The sequence below is a fragment of the Boleophthalmus pectinirostris genome, unplaced genomic scaffold, assembly GCF_026225935.1.
Source record: "Boleophthalmus pectinirostris isolate CB_2022bp ecotype Guang Dong unplaced genomic scaffold, ASM2622593v1 HiC_scaffold_20, whole genome shotgun sequence".
Taxonomy (NCBI): domain Eukaryota; kingdom Metazoa; phylum Chordata; class Actinopteri; order Gobiiformes; family Gobiidae; genus Boleophthalmus; species Boleophthalmus pectinirostris.
The window spans coordinates 8,857,650-8,880,149 of NW_026571153.1; the positions used below are offsets into that span (position 1 = coordinate 8,857,650).

Here is a 22,500-nt window from a genome sequence, read left to right on the forward strand (position 1 = left end):
TATTATAACATGAGTCGTCATTAGCACTGATCAAACCAATGAGCATTTTGAATGTCAGGGCTCGGAGTAGAGTCGCTGCTCCTCCTCACTGGCTCATCATGGACGTTGACACAAATCCCCTACGTCCTATTTCAACTGGAAACGTTAATTTTCTGTCCATTTTGGGCTTCCTCTCAGTAGCCTCTATCACTGTTGCTTACTTTGCCACTTCTGACCACAACAGAACAGAGTGATGTGACCACAATTTCTTCAGAATAAACCTTGTGACCTAGTATGTCTGTACTGGTTTTGAGGTGACGGCAGGAGGTATGTTGGTTTGTTGCTCTTAGTATGAACATCAACTGTGGACCTTTAGTTCTGTGACATTTTACATACAAACATTTCAACCTGGAGAGACTCGGACACAAAGACAAAGTATTATTAGTTTTACTGAATAAGTTTGATTTGGCACTCACACCTCGGCAGAATTTACATAAATACAAGATAAATAATATGTTAAATGAAATTTGCTTTAATAATTCAGCAAAAGAAAAAAAAAAAAGAAAAAATCGGAACATGTTATGTATTTATTGTAATGAGTATACTTACAAGATTCAACAATCTCAATAAAATGACACTGGGTACAAAATGTTTTTACCTTTGTGATTAACGTCATGTGAGAATGACGGGGATTCCACAGAGCATAAACAAAAGTAAAACCAAGAAACTCAAAAGCACTTGTCTGTTAGCACCTATAGTTACTAAATAAACAAGATCATACTGATTAGGATTTTTATTTTCTTTAGGTGTTTGCTGTAGTCTATTCTCAACATCCTCCTACTTCTAACAATAACTTTGTACTTTTGATATTACTGGCATTTCCATAATGAAAGTAGCTCTGTTCATTTTCCTAAAGTGAAAGTAAAAGGTGAATTATAAAAAGGCTTGGTCTCAGCTCTCAGTACACACTCCGAAAGGGATGTGAAGCTGTCAACATGAGGCTGCTCTTAGTATTAGCAGTTGTATTTGTAGTCTACAGCCTGACCACCGCCCAGCAAACACGGCCATGCAGTAAGTACAAGACCTTTAAACCTTATACTCACACTTTTGTATTTTATTTACTTATATTTCTTTTTTTCACTCTTAATCCTAAATGTGTCTGTGTTTCACCAGAAAGCCCTCCATACCTCATGGGAAAGTTAGTAGTGGTAAGTCCAGATTTAGTGTCTTAACTGTCTTAATTATCGTGGCCTGCACATGCAACATATAAAATCATTATTTTCACCTTTTAAGAAACATTCTCCTATCTTCCTCAAATACATGTCATTTTGGGTCAGCTTTATGTTCCTTTCACTTCTGTCACATGGATCTTTTTTTCATTATCTTTTGATATTTTATCTTTATTTCTCACATTGGTTACAGTTAGGTTGAGGAAGAGGTTAAAAAGGTTAAAGTTGGGGCTATGGGTTTAGGAACAGTGTCAGGTTTAAGAACAGGAGCAGAGGTGCCTGTGCCACTTCATCTATAGAATTAGAACAAATAATATATACTGGGCCAACAGATTACCTACTGGGGAACATACATACTGAGTCTGAGTAAATTCTTAAAAGTATTTAAGTCAGTGTATTATGATTATCTTAAACTTGACTCCAAAAGCACAGTTATTCAGTTGTGTTTGATACCGGCCTGAACCTTCCCATGTGACTAATGTTGCATTTTTTCTTCAGTCCCTAAAGGATGAAGTAAAATTTTGGAATTACGAATACAACAGAGCACTGCAGCGGATGAGAGTCTATGAGACTGAAAATCTGGTTAATCGATCCCTCACAAATGATTTTCTTCTGCACTTTGGAGAGGTAAGATTTGACAAAATACAACAAAATACTACAACAACAACTCGTGAGCTTTAAGACATGTTAGAATGTTGGGACCTCAACAAAAACATACCTGGAGTTGTATTTTGTTTCATTCATACAGGTTTGAGTAATCCTGCATGTAGTATGCTGTTCCACCTTGTGATGTCATGAAGCAATATTTTTCAAGTTAACAAGTATTTTTTATATTTTGTTCAGAAGAGATCGGCAATTCCAGAGCTGAAATTATTCAAATGATTCTAGGGAAGTTGTGGAGTTTAATAATAATAATAATGCTTCAGTTTTATGGACACTCAAAGACGCTTTAAAGAGCATTATTCATTCACACCATACCCGGTGATGGTAAGCTACTATTGTAGTCACAGCTGCCGTGGGGCGGATAGAAGCGTGGCTGCCAATCTGTGCCATCGGTCCCTCCGACCACCAACAGTCACGCACACACCGTCATACTAGGCAATGTAGGTAAAGTGATGTTGAGAAGACCAGGACTATTTTACGCAGCCTGAGTCTAACTACCTTCTTCTAATCACTCTAATAACCCTCAGAAAATCACTCAACTTTAAAAACACACTGCAGATAACTCTGACAACACTCAAAATATCACATAACTTTAAAACCGCAATCACACTCAAAAATATCATTAACTACACTCAAAAATATCATTTCTTCAATAACGCAAGGTAAATATCTGACTACACTCAAAAAGTATAATTTAACTTTAAGAAACACCATACAGGTAACTTTAACAACTCTTAAAGTATCACCTGGGGAACACTTACAACTTCACTTAGCTTTAGTGCCCACCTTATGACTTACTCTATACTCTATCTGACAACATTTGTCCAAAACTCATTTTAACAGTGCCTCAGAGAATTTAACCAGATTTAGTTTTACACCAAAAACATCGCAAATATTAATTTATCTTTAGCAGTGCCTCAAAGAATTTAACCAAATTTAGCTTTGCATCAAAAATATTGCATTAGAAAATATCCCCAAACATTGCGTTTTTGTAAGCAACTCACCTAGGATGACTGGACTTGTCGTGGTAATAGTATATGTATATTAATTAGAGGGAGAGACTCAACAAAAGATCCCAACAAGTGATTTGTCTTTGTCTTATTTTTTTCTGCTTTTTATTATTTTATGCACTACTCCTGTGGCTGGTTGTCACTCTTTATACTCGTGTTCACTCAGGGTTTTTAGGCCCAGAGTGCTCACGACAAAGCACTTATGACCAACTCACTCCGTAGTTGCTATTTTACCAGAAAGCTCATACAAAAATAATTAGGACAAATCACTTTGCAAGTACCTTTTGGAGAAATTACCCTGTGACCAGGAAAGCTATAAAGCACAGCCTAGTCCGAATTGCAGATTCTGAACTCCTATGCCGAGTTACAGCCGGAGGGCCAATGCCAACTTAAATCAGGATCTCATCATTATGCAGAATTTTCAATATTTATATAGGGTCACAGGGCTCCACCCAGGTATATGCAAAGTGATCAGTACGTCACACATAGAACACATTTCCAAGTACAGGCAACACTTCTCAGAAACCACAATCTTTACCATTCTAGCCCCCTACGCCACTGCCCCAGCCAGGTGTGAAATAACTGTGTCAAACAAAGGTCAACTGTCAAAAGAACAGAAGGCCCATATCTTTCCTGCACACAAACATAACGGTTACAGAAATTAATGCAAAATAACCTAAACTTGAAAATTAAATTGAAAGAATTAAGCAAATCAACATAAAAGAAACGAATCAGATTAAATCAAAACAGAACAAGTAACTTATGTTAATATGGGTCACAAAAACACTTCTAATATCTAAATCAAACACTCTTAATCTCTAATGCTCTAACAGTTATTCATTTATCAAAATAAAGCATCATGAACATCTTCATCTGAATTTCAGGAGCCCTTTTAGTGGGGCCTACGCCAAAACCTTCATCTTTTTACCCCACCCGAGTGAGCTCTCCTGTGGCCGAGGGGGGGGTTCACGACAAGTGACTTGCCTAAGGACACGATGACGATGAGTTTTTGTGACTGGCGCCCCCCTGTGGCACCTGATTTTTCCCAGCGTCTCCCATCCAAGTACTAACCAGGCCCTGTCCTGCTGAGCTTCTGAGATCTGACAGGATCAGGCTTTAACAAGCTGGTATGGCCACATGTGGTTTAAAACAGTTTAAAAACACAGTGGAGCATTTCCTGTATTGCCACATGACATCACAAGGTGGAGGGTTTTTTTTTTATTTGAGAGAAGAAGTTTAAATATGTAGGATTTGTGTGAACATGAATGAAACAAAACACAACTCCAGGTGTGTTTGTGATGAGGTAACAACATTATAACATCAATGAGAAAATGAGAGTAATACGAGCCTTGAATGTTCCTGTGACAGGGTGTGACGTATGAGATGGACGGTCTGACCTCCACCTGCTCTAAGAGGCCTCTCCGAGCAGACTACCAGCCCATAGGAATCCCAGACGACGCAACTTCTGCAATGCCTCTTATCTTTGGCAGCCTGTCTGTGCCTGGTGGGGGGATGCAGGTGAACTCATGGCAGGGGCTTTCTCCACGAGGAGGTGAAGTGTCCACATGTCACATGTTAATGTAATGATGTTTACTGGTATTTTAAAGTGAGTTCTGGTCTCCAGAGGAATACATCAAGTTTGTGACTGAAGTCGGATGTGTCCCTCATCAGGCAACCTTCTACACTGAGAAACACGGACAAGTGACCATAGTGTAAGCCTTCAATCTTCACTATTATTTTCTATATTTTATAAATCAGTCAGGTTATTTGTGACAATGACCATATGACCCTAGATCAGGTCTGGGCATTGTCCAGCTCCAGGGCCACAGTCGCATCTTAGGCTGACTCTGACCAGACAGTTTAAGCTCATTTGGAATTACAAAATAAACATATTTTATCAGTTTACCTCATGTGTGGACTAAAGCTACATTGCTTTTATTTTAGAGGTGTTTTTTTAAATGACATTTTTTGTAAAGCAGTCTCACTTTTTCATTGCTTAGTCATAACATAAACTCTTACCAGTCTGACCAACTATGAACAAAGCTATTTAGTGCTTTTAAAAATTTATTTTTATTTTTTTTAAAATAAAGAAATATAATTAACGCAGAATTGAGTTAAGCATTTTGGCCCTCCACAATATTTTGTTTCTCATGTGGCCCCATGGACAAAATAATTGCCCACCTCTGGTCTAGATGAAAAACAAACGCTGAAGCTGAACGTTGGTCAATAAACAAGATGTGTGTTCTCAGGTTTCTGAACAGCACCGTGCACAATAAAGCTCAAGATGATCTCAGCCCTCCAGGCTTTTGTCCAGAGGAGGACGCACAGCCTACAGGAAGACCAGTGGATTTACTCGAGTTGTTCCTCGAAAGTAGAATAAAAAAACTAAAAAGAACTTTCTCCAAACTCATAAATGTCTATTTGAATAATTATTCATTCTTGTGAACACATTCTGTTAACTGCTGCTTATTTGTTTATTAAAAAAAATTTGAAAAGTTGTGATTAAATAATTTATTACTGCCGTTTTGTTCTGTCAAAGTTTCCTTATATTTTGTACAATAAGAATAAAATCTAATCTAAATAAATCATTGAAATACCATTTGAAAGTTGATGTAAATTATTAAAAATCTATATTTTAGGAGTTGCACATTCACAAACACAGTTGACGTGTTGGACTTATACATCTGCATTTATTATGCATCTGCACCAGAGTTTCCTGGAACAGAAAATAAACAGTATGACTTGCCAAGTTTACATCAAGGTAAGATAAAGTGAAGTAGATTTTAGATGGTGAATATGTATACAATATAGTGGCAGGTAGGTCTTTGTATCTCAATGCTAATGCTGATACTAATTTCAAAGCCTGTTGAATATTAAAATAATGCTACAACTGAAATAATCAACACATATAATATAATCAGGGTTAATTGAATTTTTTTTGTTAAAATCAAATAAAATACAAATGCCCAAAGGCCCAGCCGAGTTGGCAATACAAAGTTAAGTCCTTAGTGACTGTAGTGGACAAACCTTGCCCTGTGCAAGGTCCGCTATAGCTGCAGCGTGTGTGGTGTCTCGGACGCGTGTCTTCCATAAAAACAGAGTCCAAATACTGTGTTCCTCAATATTTATTGGGCGTACCTTATAGCCATCCAAAAATACACAGATTTGGCACTCGATAGTTCACAACGATGACGACGACGTTCAAAAGACTGTATACCTTCACGGTGCAACACCTGTGCCCCTTTTATAGGGCAGGTACTTGCATAAATTACAAGTAGCGCCTCACAGTGGCAGGAGGTAGAGAGGCGCAATATGGCTCCAACAATGACCTCTAGTGTCTCAAACACTAATTACACATTCACAGTTAATGGAAACAGAAACAAGCAGCATGTCTAACGTGGAGTGTGGTGAGCTGACACTGAAATCCAGCCTCCAGGGGGGAACGGGCGCACAGCACTTTTATTGGGCGAGGCGATGATGTTCAGGAAGGAGACTGGATGAGCAGGACGTCAAGCCTCCAACCAGAGCATGGCGGACATCCCACCTCCAGACAGCCCAGCAGCGACAGGACCACACCCACCGATCAGGTGCCAGGTACCACACAGCACGTGCAAATTTGGAAGGCACAAGCGGTGAAAGAAACGGGAAGCGCGGGGCGAGGCGGAGCAAGGCCGTGTGCCCTTACAGATATCTTGGCAAAAACCTCATAGAACCTCATGTGACAGGTCTACCTGCTCTGCCGAACTGGAACAAGCCTGGTGCTGTTTTACACCGAGAAAACTCCGATGTTTCTCCACCTTCTTTGTGCTAAGCGGCTGTCGTCAGTGGATCTGTCACTCTGAAAAGAGCTTGGAGGAGAGCCGCTGCTCCTCCACATAGATGCAGGTTTTACGCCAAAGCAATCCTCTCCATTTATGCAGGCTGGGGACTGACACAGAGGGACACACACAGCGCCTCTGTGGCTGGATTAGACCCACCGCCCGTGTTCGTACAGAGTTAGTGTGTTAGTAAGTGTGTGCAGACATACTCACAGTAAACAGCAGCAGCCTCTGGACCTGTGAAGACTAGTTTAAAAGTTTAGTAAAACAGTTTAGATCTGCAATGAGAAGAGTCAGAGGAGTTTGGGTTACAACTGTTACTTCACAAGACAAACCTGAAACAATTTTACAACACACACAATGGAAATATTAATATGAGATTTAACCTTTAACCCTGTAAACTTAATACAATGTTTAAACAGAAATGTCAGTGTATTTCAAACTGGTTAAAATGAACAGACCCCATGCAAACCTGTGGAAGAGTTGGATTAGGAGACGATGACTAGACTTTCAGTTTAGACCAGTTCAGACCAAACCAAATATAAAATAGACACACAACCCAAAGCTCAAGTCAGTTTTCAGACCTTTTTAACTAAAATGAAACTGTTGAAGGGTTAGTTAACAATAAGTCATTTCACTTTCACCCAACCATAACATGTTTTACCAGCCTGTTTAAATCTGGCCCATATTTAGACCAGTCGAGACACAAACCAAAAACACATAAGGGTCAAAGACCAAATGCAACCTGTGGAAATGATGGTACAAACATTTAACCTGGCCCATAATTAGACCATTTCCCTCAAAAAGGGATTACAAAAATATCCTGTGTATTAAGATTATTCCAAATGATCAGGTTTTAAAAAGATGTGGGTTTCTCCTTTTGGTTCCATTTTCTTTGGTCTTTTCTTCCTTTGGGCTCCATCGACATTACATGAGTGAGGTGTAAAATTTCACTTGTGCATAAATACCCCCAAAAAAGTTTCTTTGCATTATTGACTTTAGAATCCTATTTTTTGTTGTTTGTGTTGTTTTACACAACACACATGCCAGAAAGACGACAACTGTTTCAAAAGGAAGTTCATTTTGAAAAATTTGTTTAAAATAATTTTAGTTGGTTTACTTACTTTGTTCATCTGTGGTCTGTGTTTTGTTGGTTCTCAAACATCTTCCTTTTTTCTGAAACATCAACTATAACATTCATGAACTTCCCCACAGCTCCAGCAGAGCTCTGGACGTCACTCTGTGTTTGTAGACGACTCTGGAAGCAACACATTAAAATCTGAGTACAACTGTCAAACTCTTGTAGATGGACAGTCAAATACAATTTGTTTCATGGAAACAGTCATTACATTAACTCTAATTTCAAATAAAACATCAGAAACATGTTTTCACAATGACGACATTCTAGGCCGGAGAAGCATATAAAATCTTTTAAAAGTCTCACCTCCAGATCAGCTTCATAATCCTCCTGCTCCACACTGTGTGTCCTCTGCTCCTGGAACTGTCCTGTGTCCTGCTACATTTTCCCTCCAAAAGTTTTGGGGAGGAGAATTCCAGAGGGAGGAGCCTCACCAGAGATTATAATAAAGTCATGTTTCCTCAACCTGATTCAAACATGCAGGTCTAACATCGGCCACAATCAAGCGATGTTTGTAACATTTAAACATGCTGGACAGAGAAACGTAAAAAAGTGATGTTATTGTTGTCAAATTTGTTTTTGCAATTTGAGCAACTCCTCTCGGACCATTTTTTCAGTGTAGGTTCCTTTTAAATTGTAGTGGTTTGTTCTCGTCTCAAACAGTCTTTGAATATAGACAGATAACACACTGCACTTTGTTTTATACATGACTTTGAGGAAACTTAAGTCAAAAATATCCTGCATTTTCAACACTTTAAGTTGAACAAATCATTTCTGGTACTCTGCAAAAAAAAAAAAAGCTTAGCCAAAATTTAAGATATAAACACTTAAATGTATCAGAAAATTATTTAAAAGTAGTGAAATTATCTGTCTGTGCAGCAAGATCATTTTACTCGACAAGTTATCTCAAAATAAATGACCTCTAGACTAGAATTAAGCCGTTTCAGAACTTGTAAGTAGATAATAAATCTGAAAACAAGATGAACACTTTTATTTGTCTATTAAATCCAAATCCACTATCTACAGCACATTTTACCAACAAAGCAGTTTCCAAAGTGCTGCAGAGATCATAAAATGAAGACAACAAAAAGGTAAATTGTTCAAATTTGGTCATACCAGTCCTAAAACAATAAAACCTGTTCAATCTAAATAAAAGCAAAACCATAACAATCATAAAATAGCAATAAATAAATAAAGTAAAATAAAAGACACAGAGGACCACACAACTTACACCGTGTTAAAAGCCAGAGAATAAAAGTGTGTTTTAAGACGAGACTTAAAACACTCCACTGTGACAAAGACTAGTGCCCCCTAGTGGACGCATTTTGTAATTCAGGGAAAAGAAGTTGAGTTTGTGATTATAAATATCTAGGGACAATTATTGACAGTCTTCTATGCTTTGAATCGAACACTGATGCCGTCTGCAAGAAAGTGCAGCAAAGACTGTTTCTTTTAATGTCAGTAATGTTCTTATGACCCTTTTTTATCAGAGTTTTATTAAATCTATTCTTGTATTTTGTTTTGTCTGTTGGTTCGGTGTCCACTCTGTGTCTAGGAGAAATCGTCTGACTCGGTTGGTCAAAGTGGCAGGTGAAATTGTAGTGTTACAGCTGCACATCTACAACAGAAGGGTGATTTGCAAGAACCAACAAATAAAGGAGAGGCCTGAGCACTCGCTCTTTGAGGAGTTTAACCTCTTTCCTTCTGGGCGGCGTCTGAAAATGCCCCGGATCAGAACTGGGAACAGAGAGCTCAGACTTCCTTTATTTCTGAAGCCATAACCAGGATGAATGCTCTTATATTTTGGATCAGTCGTGGTGAAATGTGGTTACATCTCCTGTTCTTTTTGCCTATTTTAAGGGATTGTTTGTCTGTATTGTTGAGCTTAAGCTGTGGTTTAGTTTATTATTGAATTATTGAATTATATTGTGTGTCGACTGTCTGACGCTGCTGCACAATTTTCCTCTGGGACAATAATAAAGTTGAAAGATGAATCAAATTTGTAGTGTAAAGTTTCCAACACCTGCTTGTCTCTATGGTTAATGTTGCGCTTTGAATGTTCCATGGCTGGGCATTAAATTGACTAGAAAGTTTACAGGACAGATCTGTGGAGAGGCGAGCCCACTCACAATACACATGTACCAGTATATTTTTTGGATCTTTTTTTTGGCATTAAAACCACTCATCTTGCAATTTTTCAGTGACAATCCTGCCATGCTGTGGAAGATTCAAAACTGCTGTAAGCAAAAACATCTCAGCTGGTCTAAAACATGCTTGTCTCCATGGAGAAAAGTGACAGAGTGCACCTTTAAACTCGTGGCGTCATAAGACATACAGCAGATGTCCAGGGTTTTAGCTCAGTGGCATTTCATTTCAACACCACAGAAATTTAAATTGAATAATGGAGCAAAGGATCATGGTTATTGTAGTTAAATATTGTAGACAAATAAAGCTTTTTTTCACCCACCAGCATAACTGCAAATAAAGTTTAATCTTAAATTTAATCTTATCTCACTCTTACGCATGTAAATACTATAGTTTATAATATTTAGTATTTATAGTTTCTTCTTTTTGTCGCGGTCTTGGCACAGGGTCTTAACACATTAAATAAATAAACCTTTGTATTCAATTATACTTAAATGATCTTTAATGTGAAAGTATTTGGTGTATTTATTCATACTGTACACACTATACTGCAAAGTCATTTGTGTGTCAGATTGTTTAACTGTTTAAGTTTTGCCGCACGATCCTGATCAGCAATAAACAGGAAATCCAAAGCTCTTCTACATTATTTCAAACAAACTCCATGATGACTCGACCTTGGTGAAGTGTTTTTCTTATAACAGTGTTGGGAAGGTGACTTTTAAAATGTATTCCCCTACAGACTACAGATTACATACCCCAAAATGTAGTTTGTAACGTAATCTATTAAATTACTTAAAGTGAGTAACGTAATCTGAATACTTTGGATTACATAATATTGTCATGCTTTTTAAAACTACATGGATACAACCACATCCTGAAAATTCTTGTTTGTTCTCTTCATATTGTCTGTTGAGCCCAAGTCTCCATGAACAGACTTTAGTTTACTGTAAAGTAGCAAAGACGAGGATCTTAACATTAAAAGTTTTGTTTGCTAAAAGACAATAAAAAGCCCAGTTTTTACTTAACCGTATTAAAAATATTATTGATAGAGAAATAACTTTATATGAGACCAGTGCTGCCTTCAATTATATGCACCTTACTTTTAGGTATCATATTGTTTAGACCTGGTTTAGTCCTGGTTTTAGTCCAAGTTTAGTTCTGGTTTTAGTCCTGGTTTAGCCCAAAATGTAAAAACAGGAAAATACCACCGTGTAATCCATTTATTTCAACAAAGTAACTGTAATCCAATTACCACTCACTGAAACAGTAACTGTAACTGAATACAGTTACTCATAATTTGTACTCTGATTACGTAACTCCAGTACATGTAATCTGTTACTCCCCAACACTGTCTTATAATGGATGGAAGTCTGGTGAAAATCAAACAAATAATGATCATGTCTGTTCCTGCCTTTTGCTTTTACTTTTACTGTTGCACAAAGACAGAACAGGAACTGACAAATAAAGGTCAAAGGTCAATTTTGAGCTCAATATTTTTCACACATACAAATATTTCTTCATTATAGCAACTAATAGTCAGATTTTGGGAGCTCCACTTTTTATACTTTTGTCTGGACAAAACAGAAACTCTGAAGTCATTTTTCTCAGTTTCACTCTTTGGTGAGTTAAGATCTTTTTCCCATTTGAAGGTGTGACGTTCTCTTGTTCTAGAATCAAGAAATAAACAAGTAGAGAAATTCACTTGTAGAAAATGAGACTCAGATAGACAAAAATGATGCAATATTAAAACAAATGTGATAAAAACTTGCATTAAACTATGTGCAAGAAAGAAATGTAACTAAACTAAACATGGAGCAAAACAACATTTAAAAAACACAAATGTTGGTCCTGTCATGTTTTCATTAAATCATGACTCCACACTGATAATAGTTTGAGTATTTTATTTATTTTTATCTGTACACACCAAAAAGAATACATATATATATCTGCATATACAACAAATCACTGATGTTAAACAGATTTTAGAAATGTGCTCAAGAAATAATATCATAAAATCATAAACAATGATATAAAGAAAATATATTTTTATAAAGTTATAGGCCCACACCCTTTTCCCTGAACACACTGAACACTCCCAACATTATTCAATTTAGTTTTGATTATGTTTCTATGACAGAAAATATGACTTCAAAAGTCTGATCATCTGAACCAAGTCAGAGAAACTTGATCAAAACTCAGAAATACAAAAAACAACTGTAGATATTGTTTCTCAGTTCATGTAGTCATAGTAGCTAGTAATAATAATACTATTGTGCTAGTGGTAATTGTAGTCGTAATAATCATTAAACGTACAAGATGAATTAGATTTAGATCAACTTAAACAGAATCTTTACATTTTACATTCATCTCTAAAAACACTCCCACTGTCTACATCCTCTAACTTCACCAGAACAGACAGATACATTTTATTTGAGTTTAATGAAATGGGCAGTGCCTCCAGAGCCACTAATCCAGACTCCAGCGAACAGAGGTTGAGTGAAGGTGGTGTGGACTTTGTGGAGGAGGGTCATGTTCTCTTCCTTAACACTGTAAAAGGACAGAGCCCCTGCACTGTGGTCCAGGTAAACCCCGATTCTGGACGAAAATGGACCTGAGACCTTCAGACTTGACATTATTGAACCAAAATGAGTAGTGGCTATTGTGACAGAATAAGGCCCAGGATTTATCATTGCACCCAAATACACATTCCTCTATGGTCCCTTGTCTCTTAATGTCCCTGTAGGACACTGCTATATGAACCCCCCAGTCCCCACTCCACTCCACCTCCCAGTAACAGCGGCCTGTCAGACTCTCTCTGCTCATGACCTGAAACCTTTGAACAAACCTCTCTGGGTGATCAGGGTAACTCTGCTCTTGTTTCATAACTGTGACTTTTCTGTTTCCATCAGACAGAGACAGTAGTTTGTTTGCTGTGTTTGGGTCCAGTGTAATGTCCTGTGCATATCTCATGAAGTCCTCTCTGGTGCGTGGTTCAGGTTCAGTCAGTTTAAACTCTCTCAGAGTGAGCTGCAGTTTGTCCTTGAGCACTGACACAGCTCGGATCATGTCCTCAAAGTCCCCTCTTAGTCCGGTCTGGACCCTGGACTCTGTCTCCTTTGTGAGTGTGGACAGTGGAGGACAGTGCAGTATAAACTGGTTATGATCCGGAGTGAGGGACAGTGTGTCCAGCTCAGAGATGGTCCTCTTCAGATCACAGATGTCCTGCTGCAGTTGGTCTTGGAGCTCTTGGACTTGACTCAGTTTGGTCTCGTGCTCAGACTGGATCTGCTGCTTCACTTCAGAGCGTCTTTTCTCCAGGAGAAGGACCATCTGAGAGAACATGTCCTCACTTTGCTGCAGTGCTCTCTGGGCAGAGACATTGATGTCCCGGGCGTCCTGTTGGAGCTTCTTCAGGTCTGTCTCTTTGTGCTGGAGACTCTGGAGCAGCAGGGACTTGTTGTCCTGCAGCTGTGTCTGTCTCTGGGCCCTTTCTGCTGCAGTGGACAGTGTGTCATGGCCCTTGTGTTGGTCCACAGAACAGAGGTAACAGATGATCTGCTGATCTGTGCGGCAGAACAACTTCTTCACCTCGTTGTGTTGAGAGCAGAGGTTTTCCTGGAGTTTGTCAGAGGGCGCCACCAGCTGGTGTTTCTGTAGTACTGCCACATCACGATGAGGCTGGAGGTGAGTCTCACAGTAAGAGACCAGACACTGCAGACAGGAGCTGACAGCCTTCAGCTTCCTCCCAGTGCACACATCACAACTCACATCTCCAGGTCCAGCAGAGCAGTGGTCAGCAGGGGGCGCTGTGAGCCCTGTCTTCTTCAGCTCCTCCACTATATTAGCTAACACTGTGCTCTTGACCAGGACAGGCCTGGGGACAAAGCTCTGTCTGCATTGAGGACAGCTGTACCTTTGCTCTTGGTCCCAGTTGGTTTGGATACAGTCTCTGCAGTAGCTGTGTCCACAGGGAAGAGTCACTGGCTCCTTCAGTAGATCCAAACAGATGGGACAAGTTATGGTTTCCTGGTTTAGAGCTCGCTGCGCCATGTCTCCACTCAGTCAGAATGACTGTGTTAGTTTCACTTTTACAGAAGTGAGTGTCGTGTGCAGGAGGAAGAGACATGCCCCGCCCCCTGCTCTGAACCCGTCTAAGCATGAGGAAGTGACTGAGTTCAACTACTGTGTCATAGATTTCTCTCCACTCTGGTGTCTCTGTGTTGTTTTCTTATGGTGCTGTGATTCCAAAAATACCTCTGTATTAAGAAGCTCAAAGAAGAATGAAAACAATTTTAAAGCTTGAAGTACAAAAAGATCTGTCCATTTGAAAACAATCCAGTTATGATGGAGGTGTGTGTGCTGCAAATAATCTTGAATAAAACAACTTCCCAAAGCAACTAAAGTGCAAAATGAAAACCTTGTAGAGGAAATTTCTGAACAGGATATAAATGCTCATATTAACAGGATGAAAAAGAACATGTCACCAGCAGTGTTGGGGAGTAACAGATTACATGTACTGGAGTTATGTAATCAGAGTACAAATTATGAGTAACTGTATTCAGTTACAGTTACTGTTTCAGTGAGTGGTAATTGGATTACAGTTACTTTGTTGAAATAAATGGATTACACCGGTATTTTCCTTTTTCACAGGACTAAACCAGGTCTAAAACCAGGTCTAAACAGGTCTAAACCAGTCTAAACCAGGTCTAAAAGGTCTAAACCAGGACTAAACCAGGTCTAAACCAGGACTAAACCAGGTCTAAACCAGGTCTAAACCAGGTCTAAACCAGGTCTAAACCAGTCTAAACCAGGACTAAACCAGGTCTAAACCAGGTCTAAACCAGGACTAAACCAGGTCTAAACCAGGTCTAAACCAGGTCTAAAACCAGGTCTAAAACCAGGTCTAAACCAGGTCTAAACCGGGTCTAAAACCAGGTCTAAAACAGGACTAAACCAGGTCTAAAACCAGGTCTAAAACCAGGTTTAAAACCAGGTCTAAACTAGATCTAAACCAGGTCTAAAACAGGTCTAAACCAGGTCTAAACCAGGTCTAAAACCAAGTCTAAAACCGGGTTTAAAACCAGGTCTAAACTAGATCTAAACCGGGTCTAAAACCAGGTCTAAAGCAAGTCTAAACTGGGTCTAAAACCAGGTCTGAACCAGGACTAAACCAGGTCTAAACCAGGTCTAAAACCAGGTTTAAAACCAGGTCTAAACCAGGTCTAAACCAGGTCTAAACCAGGATCTAAACCAGGTCTAACCAGGTCAAAACCAGGTCTAAAACCAGGACTAAAACCAGGTCTAAACCAGGACTAAACCAGGTCTAAAACTAGGTTTAAAACCAGGTCTAAACTAGATCTAAACCAGGTCTAAAAACCAGGTCTAAAACCAGGTCTAAACCAGGTCTAAACCAGGTCTAAACCAGGACTAAAACCAGGTCTAAACAGGTCTAAACCAGGTCTAAACCAGGTCTAAACAGTCTAAACCAGGTCTAAAACAGGTCTAAACTAGATCTAAACCAGGTCTAAACCAGGACTAAACCAGGTCTAAACCAGGTCTAAACCAGGTCTAAAACCAGGTCTAAACCAGGACTAAACTAAAAGATCTAAACCAGGTCTAAACCAGGTCTAAACCTGGGTCTAAACCAGGACTAAACCAGGTCTAAAACCAGGTCTAAACCAGGTCTAAACCAGGTCTAAAACCAGGTCTAAACCAGGTCTAAACCAGGTCTAAAACTAGATCTAAACCAGGTCTAAACCAGGACTAAACCAGGTCTAAACCAGGACTAAAGCAGGATTTAACAGGACTAAATCCTGCTGTGTGGACGTGTCTCCTCGTCTTCTATCAATAATATTTTTAATTTGGTTCAGTAAAGTTTGGGCTTTTTTATTTTCTTTTAACAGACAAAACATCTTATGTGAAGATTTCCTCGTCTTTGTTTCTCTACAGAAAATCAAGTAATCCAAAGTATTCAGATTACATTACTCACTTTTAGTGATTTAGTGGATTATGTTACAAACTACATTTTGGTGTATGTAATCTGTAATTTGTAGGGGAATACATTTTAAAAGTCACCTTCCCAACACTGGTCACCAGGCGACAATGGCTTTACAAATTAGTTTTATAAAGATTTTAACCAAGAAATTGATCCACTTTTATATAAAGTCTTCAACTATGTCCTTAACTGGGCAACCACATGGAACTTCAGAATTATAACCACTGTCTACAAAACAGACTGTGCTTCCTATAGGCCCATTAGTTTGTTAAACACACATCATAAACTTTTGTCATTAATATTGACTAAAAGAATATCAAAAATGATTCTATCACTTGTAAAACCTGAACCAAACTGGATTCACAGGCCAAAGAGTTTGGATTTTTTATACCGTCATAAACTGGATGAGAGTTTTATACAAAACCCAACCCATCCTCACGGAAAACTGTAGAATAGAAACATTGGATCCACCTGAAAAAATTTATGTATTTCACAATTTGGCCTTTTAACTTTTGACATTGTCACAGTTGTGCCATTTATTTCTATAGAACTCACGTGACTTTCAATTTTCTGGCAACTTTAGAGATCAAAATGGCCGCCTTTTCTCAAAATTTGTATCTAAATTACTATTTTATGGCTGATTTAAAAACTAAATTAAACTTTTTCTAGTGAGATATATGTGATTATTTCCATATATTTTAACAATGACTTTACACAAGCTTCAATTATCAAATTTGATTGATGATTTATGGAACGCCGAAAAAAATCTTAACTCTACAGCGTTCACCTTCCCCTAAGAATGTGTGGAAAGACGTCTCTTAAATGCAAATCTACTGCTGTTTACTCACTGAATTAAACCATATTAGTGATTATAATAGGCACTTACACCACTGGCAAACATCAAGCTTCTTTAAAGAGTTTAATCGATGATTTGTGGCATGAGGTTGGTGGGCAGGTCGGAGCACTGCCGCCCCCTGCTGGAGGCTGCCAGAGGAAGAAATTAGATGTTGACATGACATTTTAATAATCTTATAACTGAAGAAATCTAATAATAATCTGATTATGAGTGTGCATGTAACCACAGCCAGTGACTATGTGCATAAACAAATCTGATCATTATCTGATTTCTGGAGTTACCAAATGTCACAAATAAAACGTCACATTCAGTGTATAATTTATAGTTTATTGTAAAATATGGTTTTCATTTGTTTGGGATCACAGCATCAGGATTTATATTTACATTACCATCTTGACCAGTTGCTCATTCACAATCCAGAATATAATTATATGGTAACTTCAGACTGAGAGCAGGGACACAACTCTACTGTTTTGCCTTTTGGATGATTCTGAAAACAAATCCAAACTGATGATCCACAAATGTTGAACTTGATCTTTATTTGTTAGGGACTCAAACTCTTCAAATTTGTCCTATTAATCTTATGGCTCAGAGTCCAGGTCAACAAATCTGCATTCTGACAGTTAAACAGCAAATTCCACCATAGAATTTTGACCTGTCCTCCAGCTCCGTTGTAAAATGTACAAGGATTAGGCAATGTTCAATCACAACGCAGCCTACTGTGCTGTGTTACCTTTTACCTTTCATGAAAGAATTAAGCTCAGTGTTTCATTTACCCCTTTTCACTGATTGTTCACACTCGTTTTTTTAACCATGCACCAACAGTGTCGACACATGTATTGAAATGTGACACACACTGAGGCCTTATCTATCCATCAATAACATTTACATCTGATGAGAGTATTCAAATTTCTTCAGGTTTTGTCTATCGAAAAATATGCCCCAAAAAAATTTAAGTTACAAGACAAAAATTTGAAAATGTGAAAGATAGAGTTATTTTAAAATGAATCGTACTTGTAAATACAAATGAGTCTTAAAATAACACGTGTCACCGGTGTTTTTGATAATAAATTTCCTCTGTGCTCGTAAAACACACACCACAATCAGATTAAAGGTCGGGTTATCTGATTATTACAGTTATCTGATTTTCTCTGGACATGTAAACAATAAACAAACCCAGAAATAAACAGTAGAACAGTAGAGAAGAGATGTGCTGCACTGACATCTAGTGGCAAAACGTGTGAATGACAGCTCCATGTTTTAGATAGTAGTCCTTTATTTTTTGGTCTTTTTAAAAAGTTGAACATACAAAAAACTATTCTCTAAAACAGGCTGACGGAGACCAAACAAAACAGTAGTCGTGGAGAGAGCAGAATATTTACACGAGAGCGCAGAGGGGGAAGAGGCACAAAGACTCGGCTCTGGATCCCAGGATCACAGAGAGTCTGAGCGCTTGTAGGCCACCATGCTGTTGACCTTGTGGATGGACGTGGTGAAGGAGCGCAGACGCACCTCCTCCGACTGGGAGATGATCTGAGGGCCGGACTCCTCCCACTTCTCGGGGACCACGAGATCTTTGTCGGTGTAAACCAGCAGGTCAAAGGCGCCTGAAGGACACACGAACGACAGAAACGACAGGTAAGGGACATTTCCAACCAAACAAACACAGATCTAACCAAAGTGACTGATCTTTTAGCCTTGGAGAGAAGAAATACACAAATATGATGTTCTTTTTATTATTATTTGTGTATTTATTCCGTTCATAAAGTAGAAAAAGACATTAAGAGTATCACAAGAAATGAAATGAAAAGGAGCAGAAAGAAAATTCGTCTTATGTTTTCTGTCGCTTTTTCCCTTTTCCAGACAAAACATCAACACAGATAGTCACTTTAAAACATTTCACATCAGTATATTTCAGTTCAGGCACAATTATTAATCAACTGCAAACAGAAATCTTCACTATTATGCACAACAACTTGGTTTCCTTTTTCATACTTACACATTGCACTGGATTTGAAGTGTTTTATAAATGCCATTATTGTACTTTTTGCCTGATTCTTTTATATCTTTGTCAAGACTATGCTTGGTTCTGAATCTGTTTTTTTTTTTTGTTTTTTTTACATGTACACTGAAAAAAAAAAGGTTGCTGGATTGGTGTAAAAAAGTTATGGAAAGCGGTTGCATGCAATAAAATTATGTTTAGGCTTTGAAACTTATTTTGATCCCCTTTACACATATTTTTCTCAGAACATGAATGTCACTTTTTCACGTTGATGAAATTTTATCAAATCATGCTGAATATGCAGATTTATCTTATGTTACCTTATTGTGAAATGTATAAGTATGTATAATTTAATTGATCTAATTCTGTAAAATAATACAAAAACAGTCGTTAGTTAGATTTCCACAGTTCTGTTTTGTCTTAAACAGAATCAAACACAAAGAGCACAGGGACAGAGACACACAGTTTGGAGCTGGACAGTGTGAAGATTTATTCCAGTGAAGAAGCTCTGGTCTCTGCCTGTGGACACAGAATAACACATGATGATCACATTCTGATGATCTACTCTGTTGTACATGTTTAAATACACTTATAGCAATTATTACTACAATAATGGACCAGAACAGAAGAACAAGAACATTAGAACTGTATCTGCAGAAACAAAACTCACCATGTGCTGCTTTTCTTCCTCTAAACGCAGTAACAGGGAGGGCATCTGGTATAAAGTCTCCTAGTGTCACATCACCCTGTAGAAAGACGACAACTGTTTCAAAAGGAAGTTCATTTTGAAAAATTTGTTTAAAATCATTTTAGTTGGTTTACTTACTTTGTTCATCTGTGGTCTGTGTTTTGTTGGTTCTCAAACATCTTCCTTTTTTCTGAAACATCAACTATAACATTCATGAACTTCCCCACAGCTCCAGCAGAGCTCTGGACGTCACTCTGTGTTTGTAGACGACTCTGGAAACAACACATTAAAATCTGAGTACAACTGTCAAACTCTTGTAGATGGACAGTCAAATACAATTTGTTTCATGGAAACAGTCATTACATTAACTCTAATTTCAAATAAAACATCAGAAACATGTTTTCACAATGACAACATTCTAGGCCGGAGAAGCATATAAAATCTTTTAAAAGTCTCACCTCCAGATCAGCTCTCATAATCCTCCTGCTCCACACTGTGTGTCCTCTGCTCCTGGAACTGTCCTGTGTCCTGCTACATTTTCCCTCCAAAACGTTTTGGGGAGGAGAATTCCAGAGGGAGGAGCCTCACCAGAAATTATAATAAAGTCATGTTTCCTCAACCTGATTAAAACATGCAGGTCTAACATCGGCCACAATCAAGCGATGTTTGTAAGATTTAAACATGCTGGACAGAGAAACGTAAAAAAGTGATGTTATTGTTGTCAAATTTGTTTTTGCAATTTGAGCAACCCCTCTCAGACCATTTTTTCAGTGTAGGGGTGTGCAAAAATATTGAAATACTGATATATTGTATGGTTTAATGTAATGATACGGTATCGATATCGGGAACTGCTGTATTGATATATCGCCAAGAGTATCGTTATGATGATTAAAGATGTGCATGTAACTTAGGGCTGTCGCAATAACCGCAAAAATGAATCACCGCGGTACTACGAAGCCCACCGTGGCCGCACGTGACCAACATGACCCGACCCAGAGTTCTGCACGGGTCCATTTTTAGAGACCCGCAACCGCCCGGACCCGTTATAACCCAGGACTAACCCAGGACTAAGGTGCACCTGCAAAGACTGGTGACCGCAGGCGAAAGGACCGGCATAGAGCTCCACGCTGCATGAAGGTAAACGCAGCTGTCATCCGATGGCGCTGTGCGGACACCTGCTCCGCGTGCTCATACTAGGGGGGCTCGCTCTCTTAAGTCCGCAGGTACCCGACCTGGTGCAGGACTCTGACCCAAGCTGCCACAGTGAGAGCTGGAGAGATGTAGTGACACTTGTTCCAAAGCCAAATGTTACTTCTCCCACGACACACTATATCTGCACGTACATGTGCATCTGCACACCACGCGCATGATCGGAGAGAGTTTTCAGTGCCGCTGGAAATATTTTAACGTCGGAGAATGGGGGGTTGGAGGAGGGGGTGCGATATCATTTCATATAACAAAGACTTTTAATATCGCAGCCATGATTTAGCCATTATTTTTTACTGAACTGTATCGAATTGCCTTGAAATATATCATATTGAACTGAAAGTGCACTGTATCGAGATATGTATCGTATAGGGGCCTATGTATCGAGGTATGTATGGTATCAGCTGGTTTCACTTTGTGACTGACTTCGCAGCATTAGAATTAGTTCGCTCTACGGTAGAAGGGTACTTTTTTATTTAATCAATCGCTGCTATTTGGTCGTGACATATGTAATAAGCTGTTAACGGGGCAAACTGATTTATTAAGCTTTTCCCAAATCCCGTAGGAAGAAGGACAATAACGTCTTTCCCCTTGATAAAATTCACCAAACATTCTCTTTGTTCCGGCTTTAAATCCTTGATCTCGAGAATCGTTGCCAACACAGAATATATGACTCTTCGCTGATCGATTGGCTAAAACCAGTCCAAAAAAGGTTGGGGACCGTTGCTTTAATACATAAAGTAAATTCAGTGGGTTCTAGTGTGATATTCAACACAAATTTGGAATGACACAAAGCCAAAAATCCTACTTATTTTTTTGCTGACTGGTAATATTTTAGACCCGTTGGCATGTTTGTATAGTATCATTTGTAGTATTTTTGGCATTGTACCCTCTAAGCCAAGGTAAAACAATCTCTCAGAAATACTCCAAAATCCTGTATTGTGATTTCTTGGAGGAGAGAAGGGAACTGTCTGGGGAGAGGGGAGTCTTGGCACCTCTTCTCTTCAGTATAGTATCGCTGTAATGAAAAAGCTTTTGGGGTCAAGAATATGAGCCACATTTCTGTCATAACAGCAAATTCAAAACTCTTTTTACAAATGTACAAATCCAAAACTCTCTTTTTCAATCTGCATCAACGCTGAAGTAATCACCATAATATGACTAAAGAGCTTCATTTTATTTCATCCTCTAAAATAGCTTGGCTCTTTCCCAGGCATTCGGCCACTCAAACCCTATGAGAATATCCAACGCAAAAATTAGATTAGCAATTTAATCTGCCTCAAGGCTAAATGTCGGACAAAATGAATTGTGGTTTAATATTTAGCCATAAGCACTTCACTATAGGCCAATTACGAGCAACTGAAATGCTTTTGAGTCATTCTTCAACGTACACAAACGTTCTTTTAAAGGTGCACTGTGTAACTTTTCTCGTGAACGGCCCATGAAGATGTTATTGTTTTGTCCAGTATCCATCCTGCATTTACTCAGAAGTCGGAATGTTACGATATCCAAATCCCTCCATACGACATTTTCACAACACGATATTTATTGCGATATTTTGTGGAGTGCTAACAAAATTGTGAATATGCCACTTTTTCCTTTTAAATATGCCTTGGCAAGTCTTAATCCAAACTAAACTAAGATTTAAAAGTGCTTACAACATCATTTCTTCATGCTGTCTGTGCTGAAATGAAGCAAAGGATCATGGTTTATGTAGTTCCCTCAGCTTTTTTAGCTGATGCCGCACCATAACAATGAAGTTAAGCAAAGA

At 38.6% G+C, this 22,500-nt stretch overlaps 2 protein-coding genes and 1 pseudogene across 3 annotated transcripts; 1 reads left to right on the forward strand and 2 right to left on the reverse strand.

Moving 5' to 3' along the window:
* The first annotated feature begins 930 nt into the window (after nt 1-930).
* LOC129407193 (ependymin-2-like) lies at nt 931-5,379 on the forward strand. Of its 2 annotated transcripts, none has more exons than XM_055156840.1 (6): nt 931-1,050; nt 1,153-1,187; nt 1,707-1,835; nt 4,250-4,433; nt 4,506-4,593; nt 5,131-5,379. In XM_055156840.1, the coding sequence occupies exons 1-6, from the start codon at nt 975-977 to the stop codon at nt 5,324-5,326; spliced, it is 708 nt and encodes a 235-aa protein (XP_055012815.1). In that variant the 5' UTR covers nt 931-974; the 3' UTR covers nt 5,327-5,379. The 2 variants fall into 2 exon arrangements, 1 of the variants encoding a protein (XP_055012815.1); XR_008632632.1 differs by having other exon boundaries at nt 935-1,050; nt 4,250-4,399; nt 4,489-4,593; nt 5,131-5,177.
* Nucleotides 5,380-11,866: 6,487 nt separating this feature from the next.
* Nucleotides 11,867-14,083, reverse strand: LOC129409754 (tripartite motif-containing protein 16-like; annotated as a pseudogene).
* A 4,008-nt stretch (nt 14,084-18,091) lies between these two features.
* Nucleotides 18,092-19,794, reverse strand: LOC129409790 (mitotic spindle assembly checkpoint protein MAD2A-like). Its single transcript, XM_055156520.1, has 3 exons — nt 19,662-19,794; nt 19,506-19,581; nt 18,092-18,440 (listed from the first exon to the last, which is right to left on the reverse strand). Exons 1-3 carry the CDS (start codon nt 19,668-19,670, stop codon nt 18,268-18,270), a joined length of 258 nt encoding a protein of 85 aa, XP_055012495.1. The 5' UTR covers nt 19,671-19,794; the 3' UTR covers nt 18,092-18,267.
* Nucleotides 19,795-22,500: the final 2,706 nt, after the last annotated feature.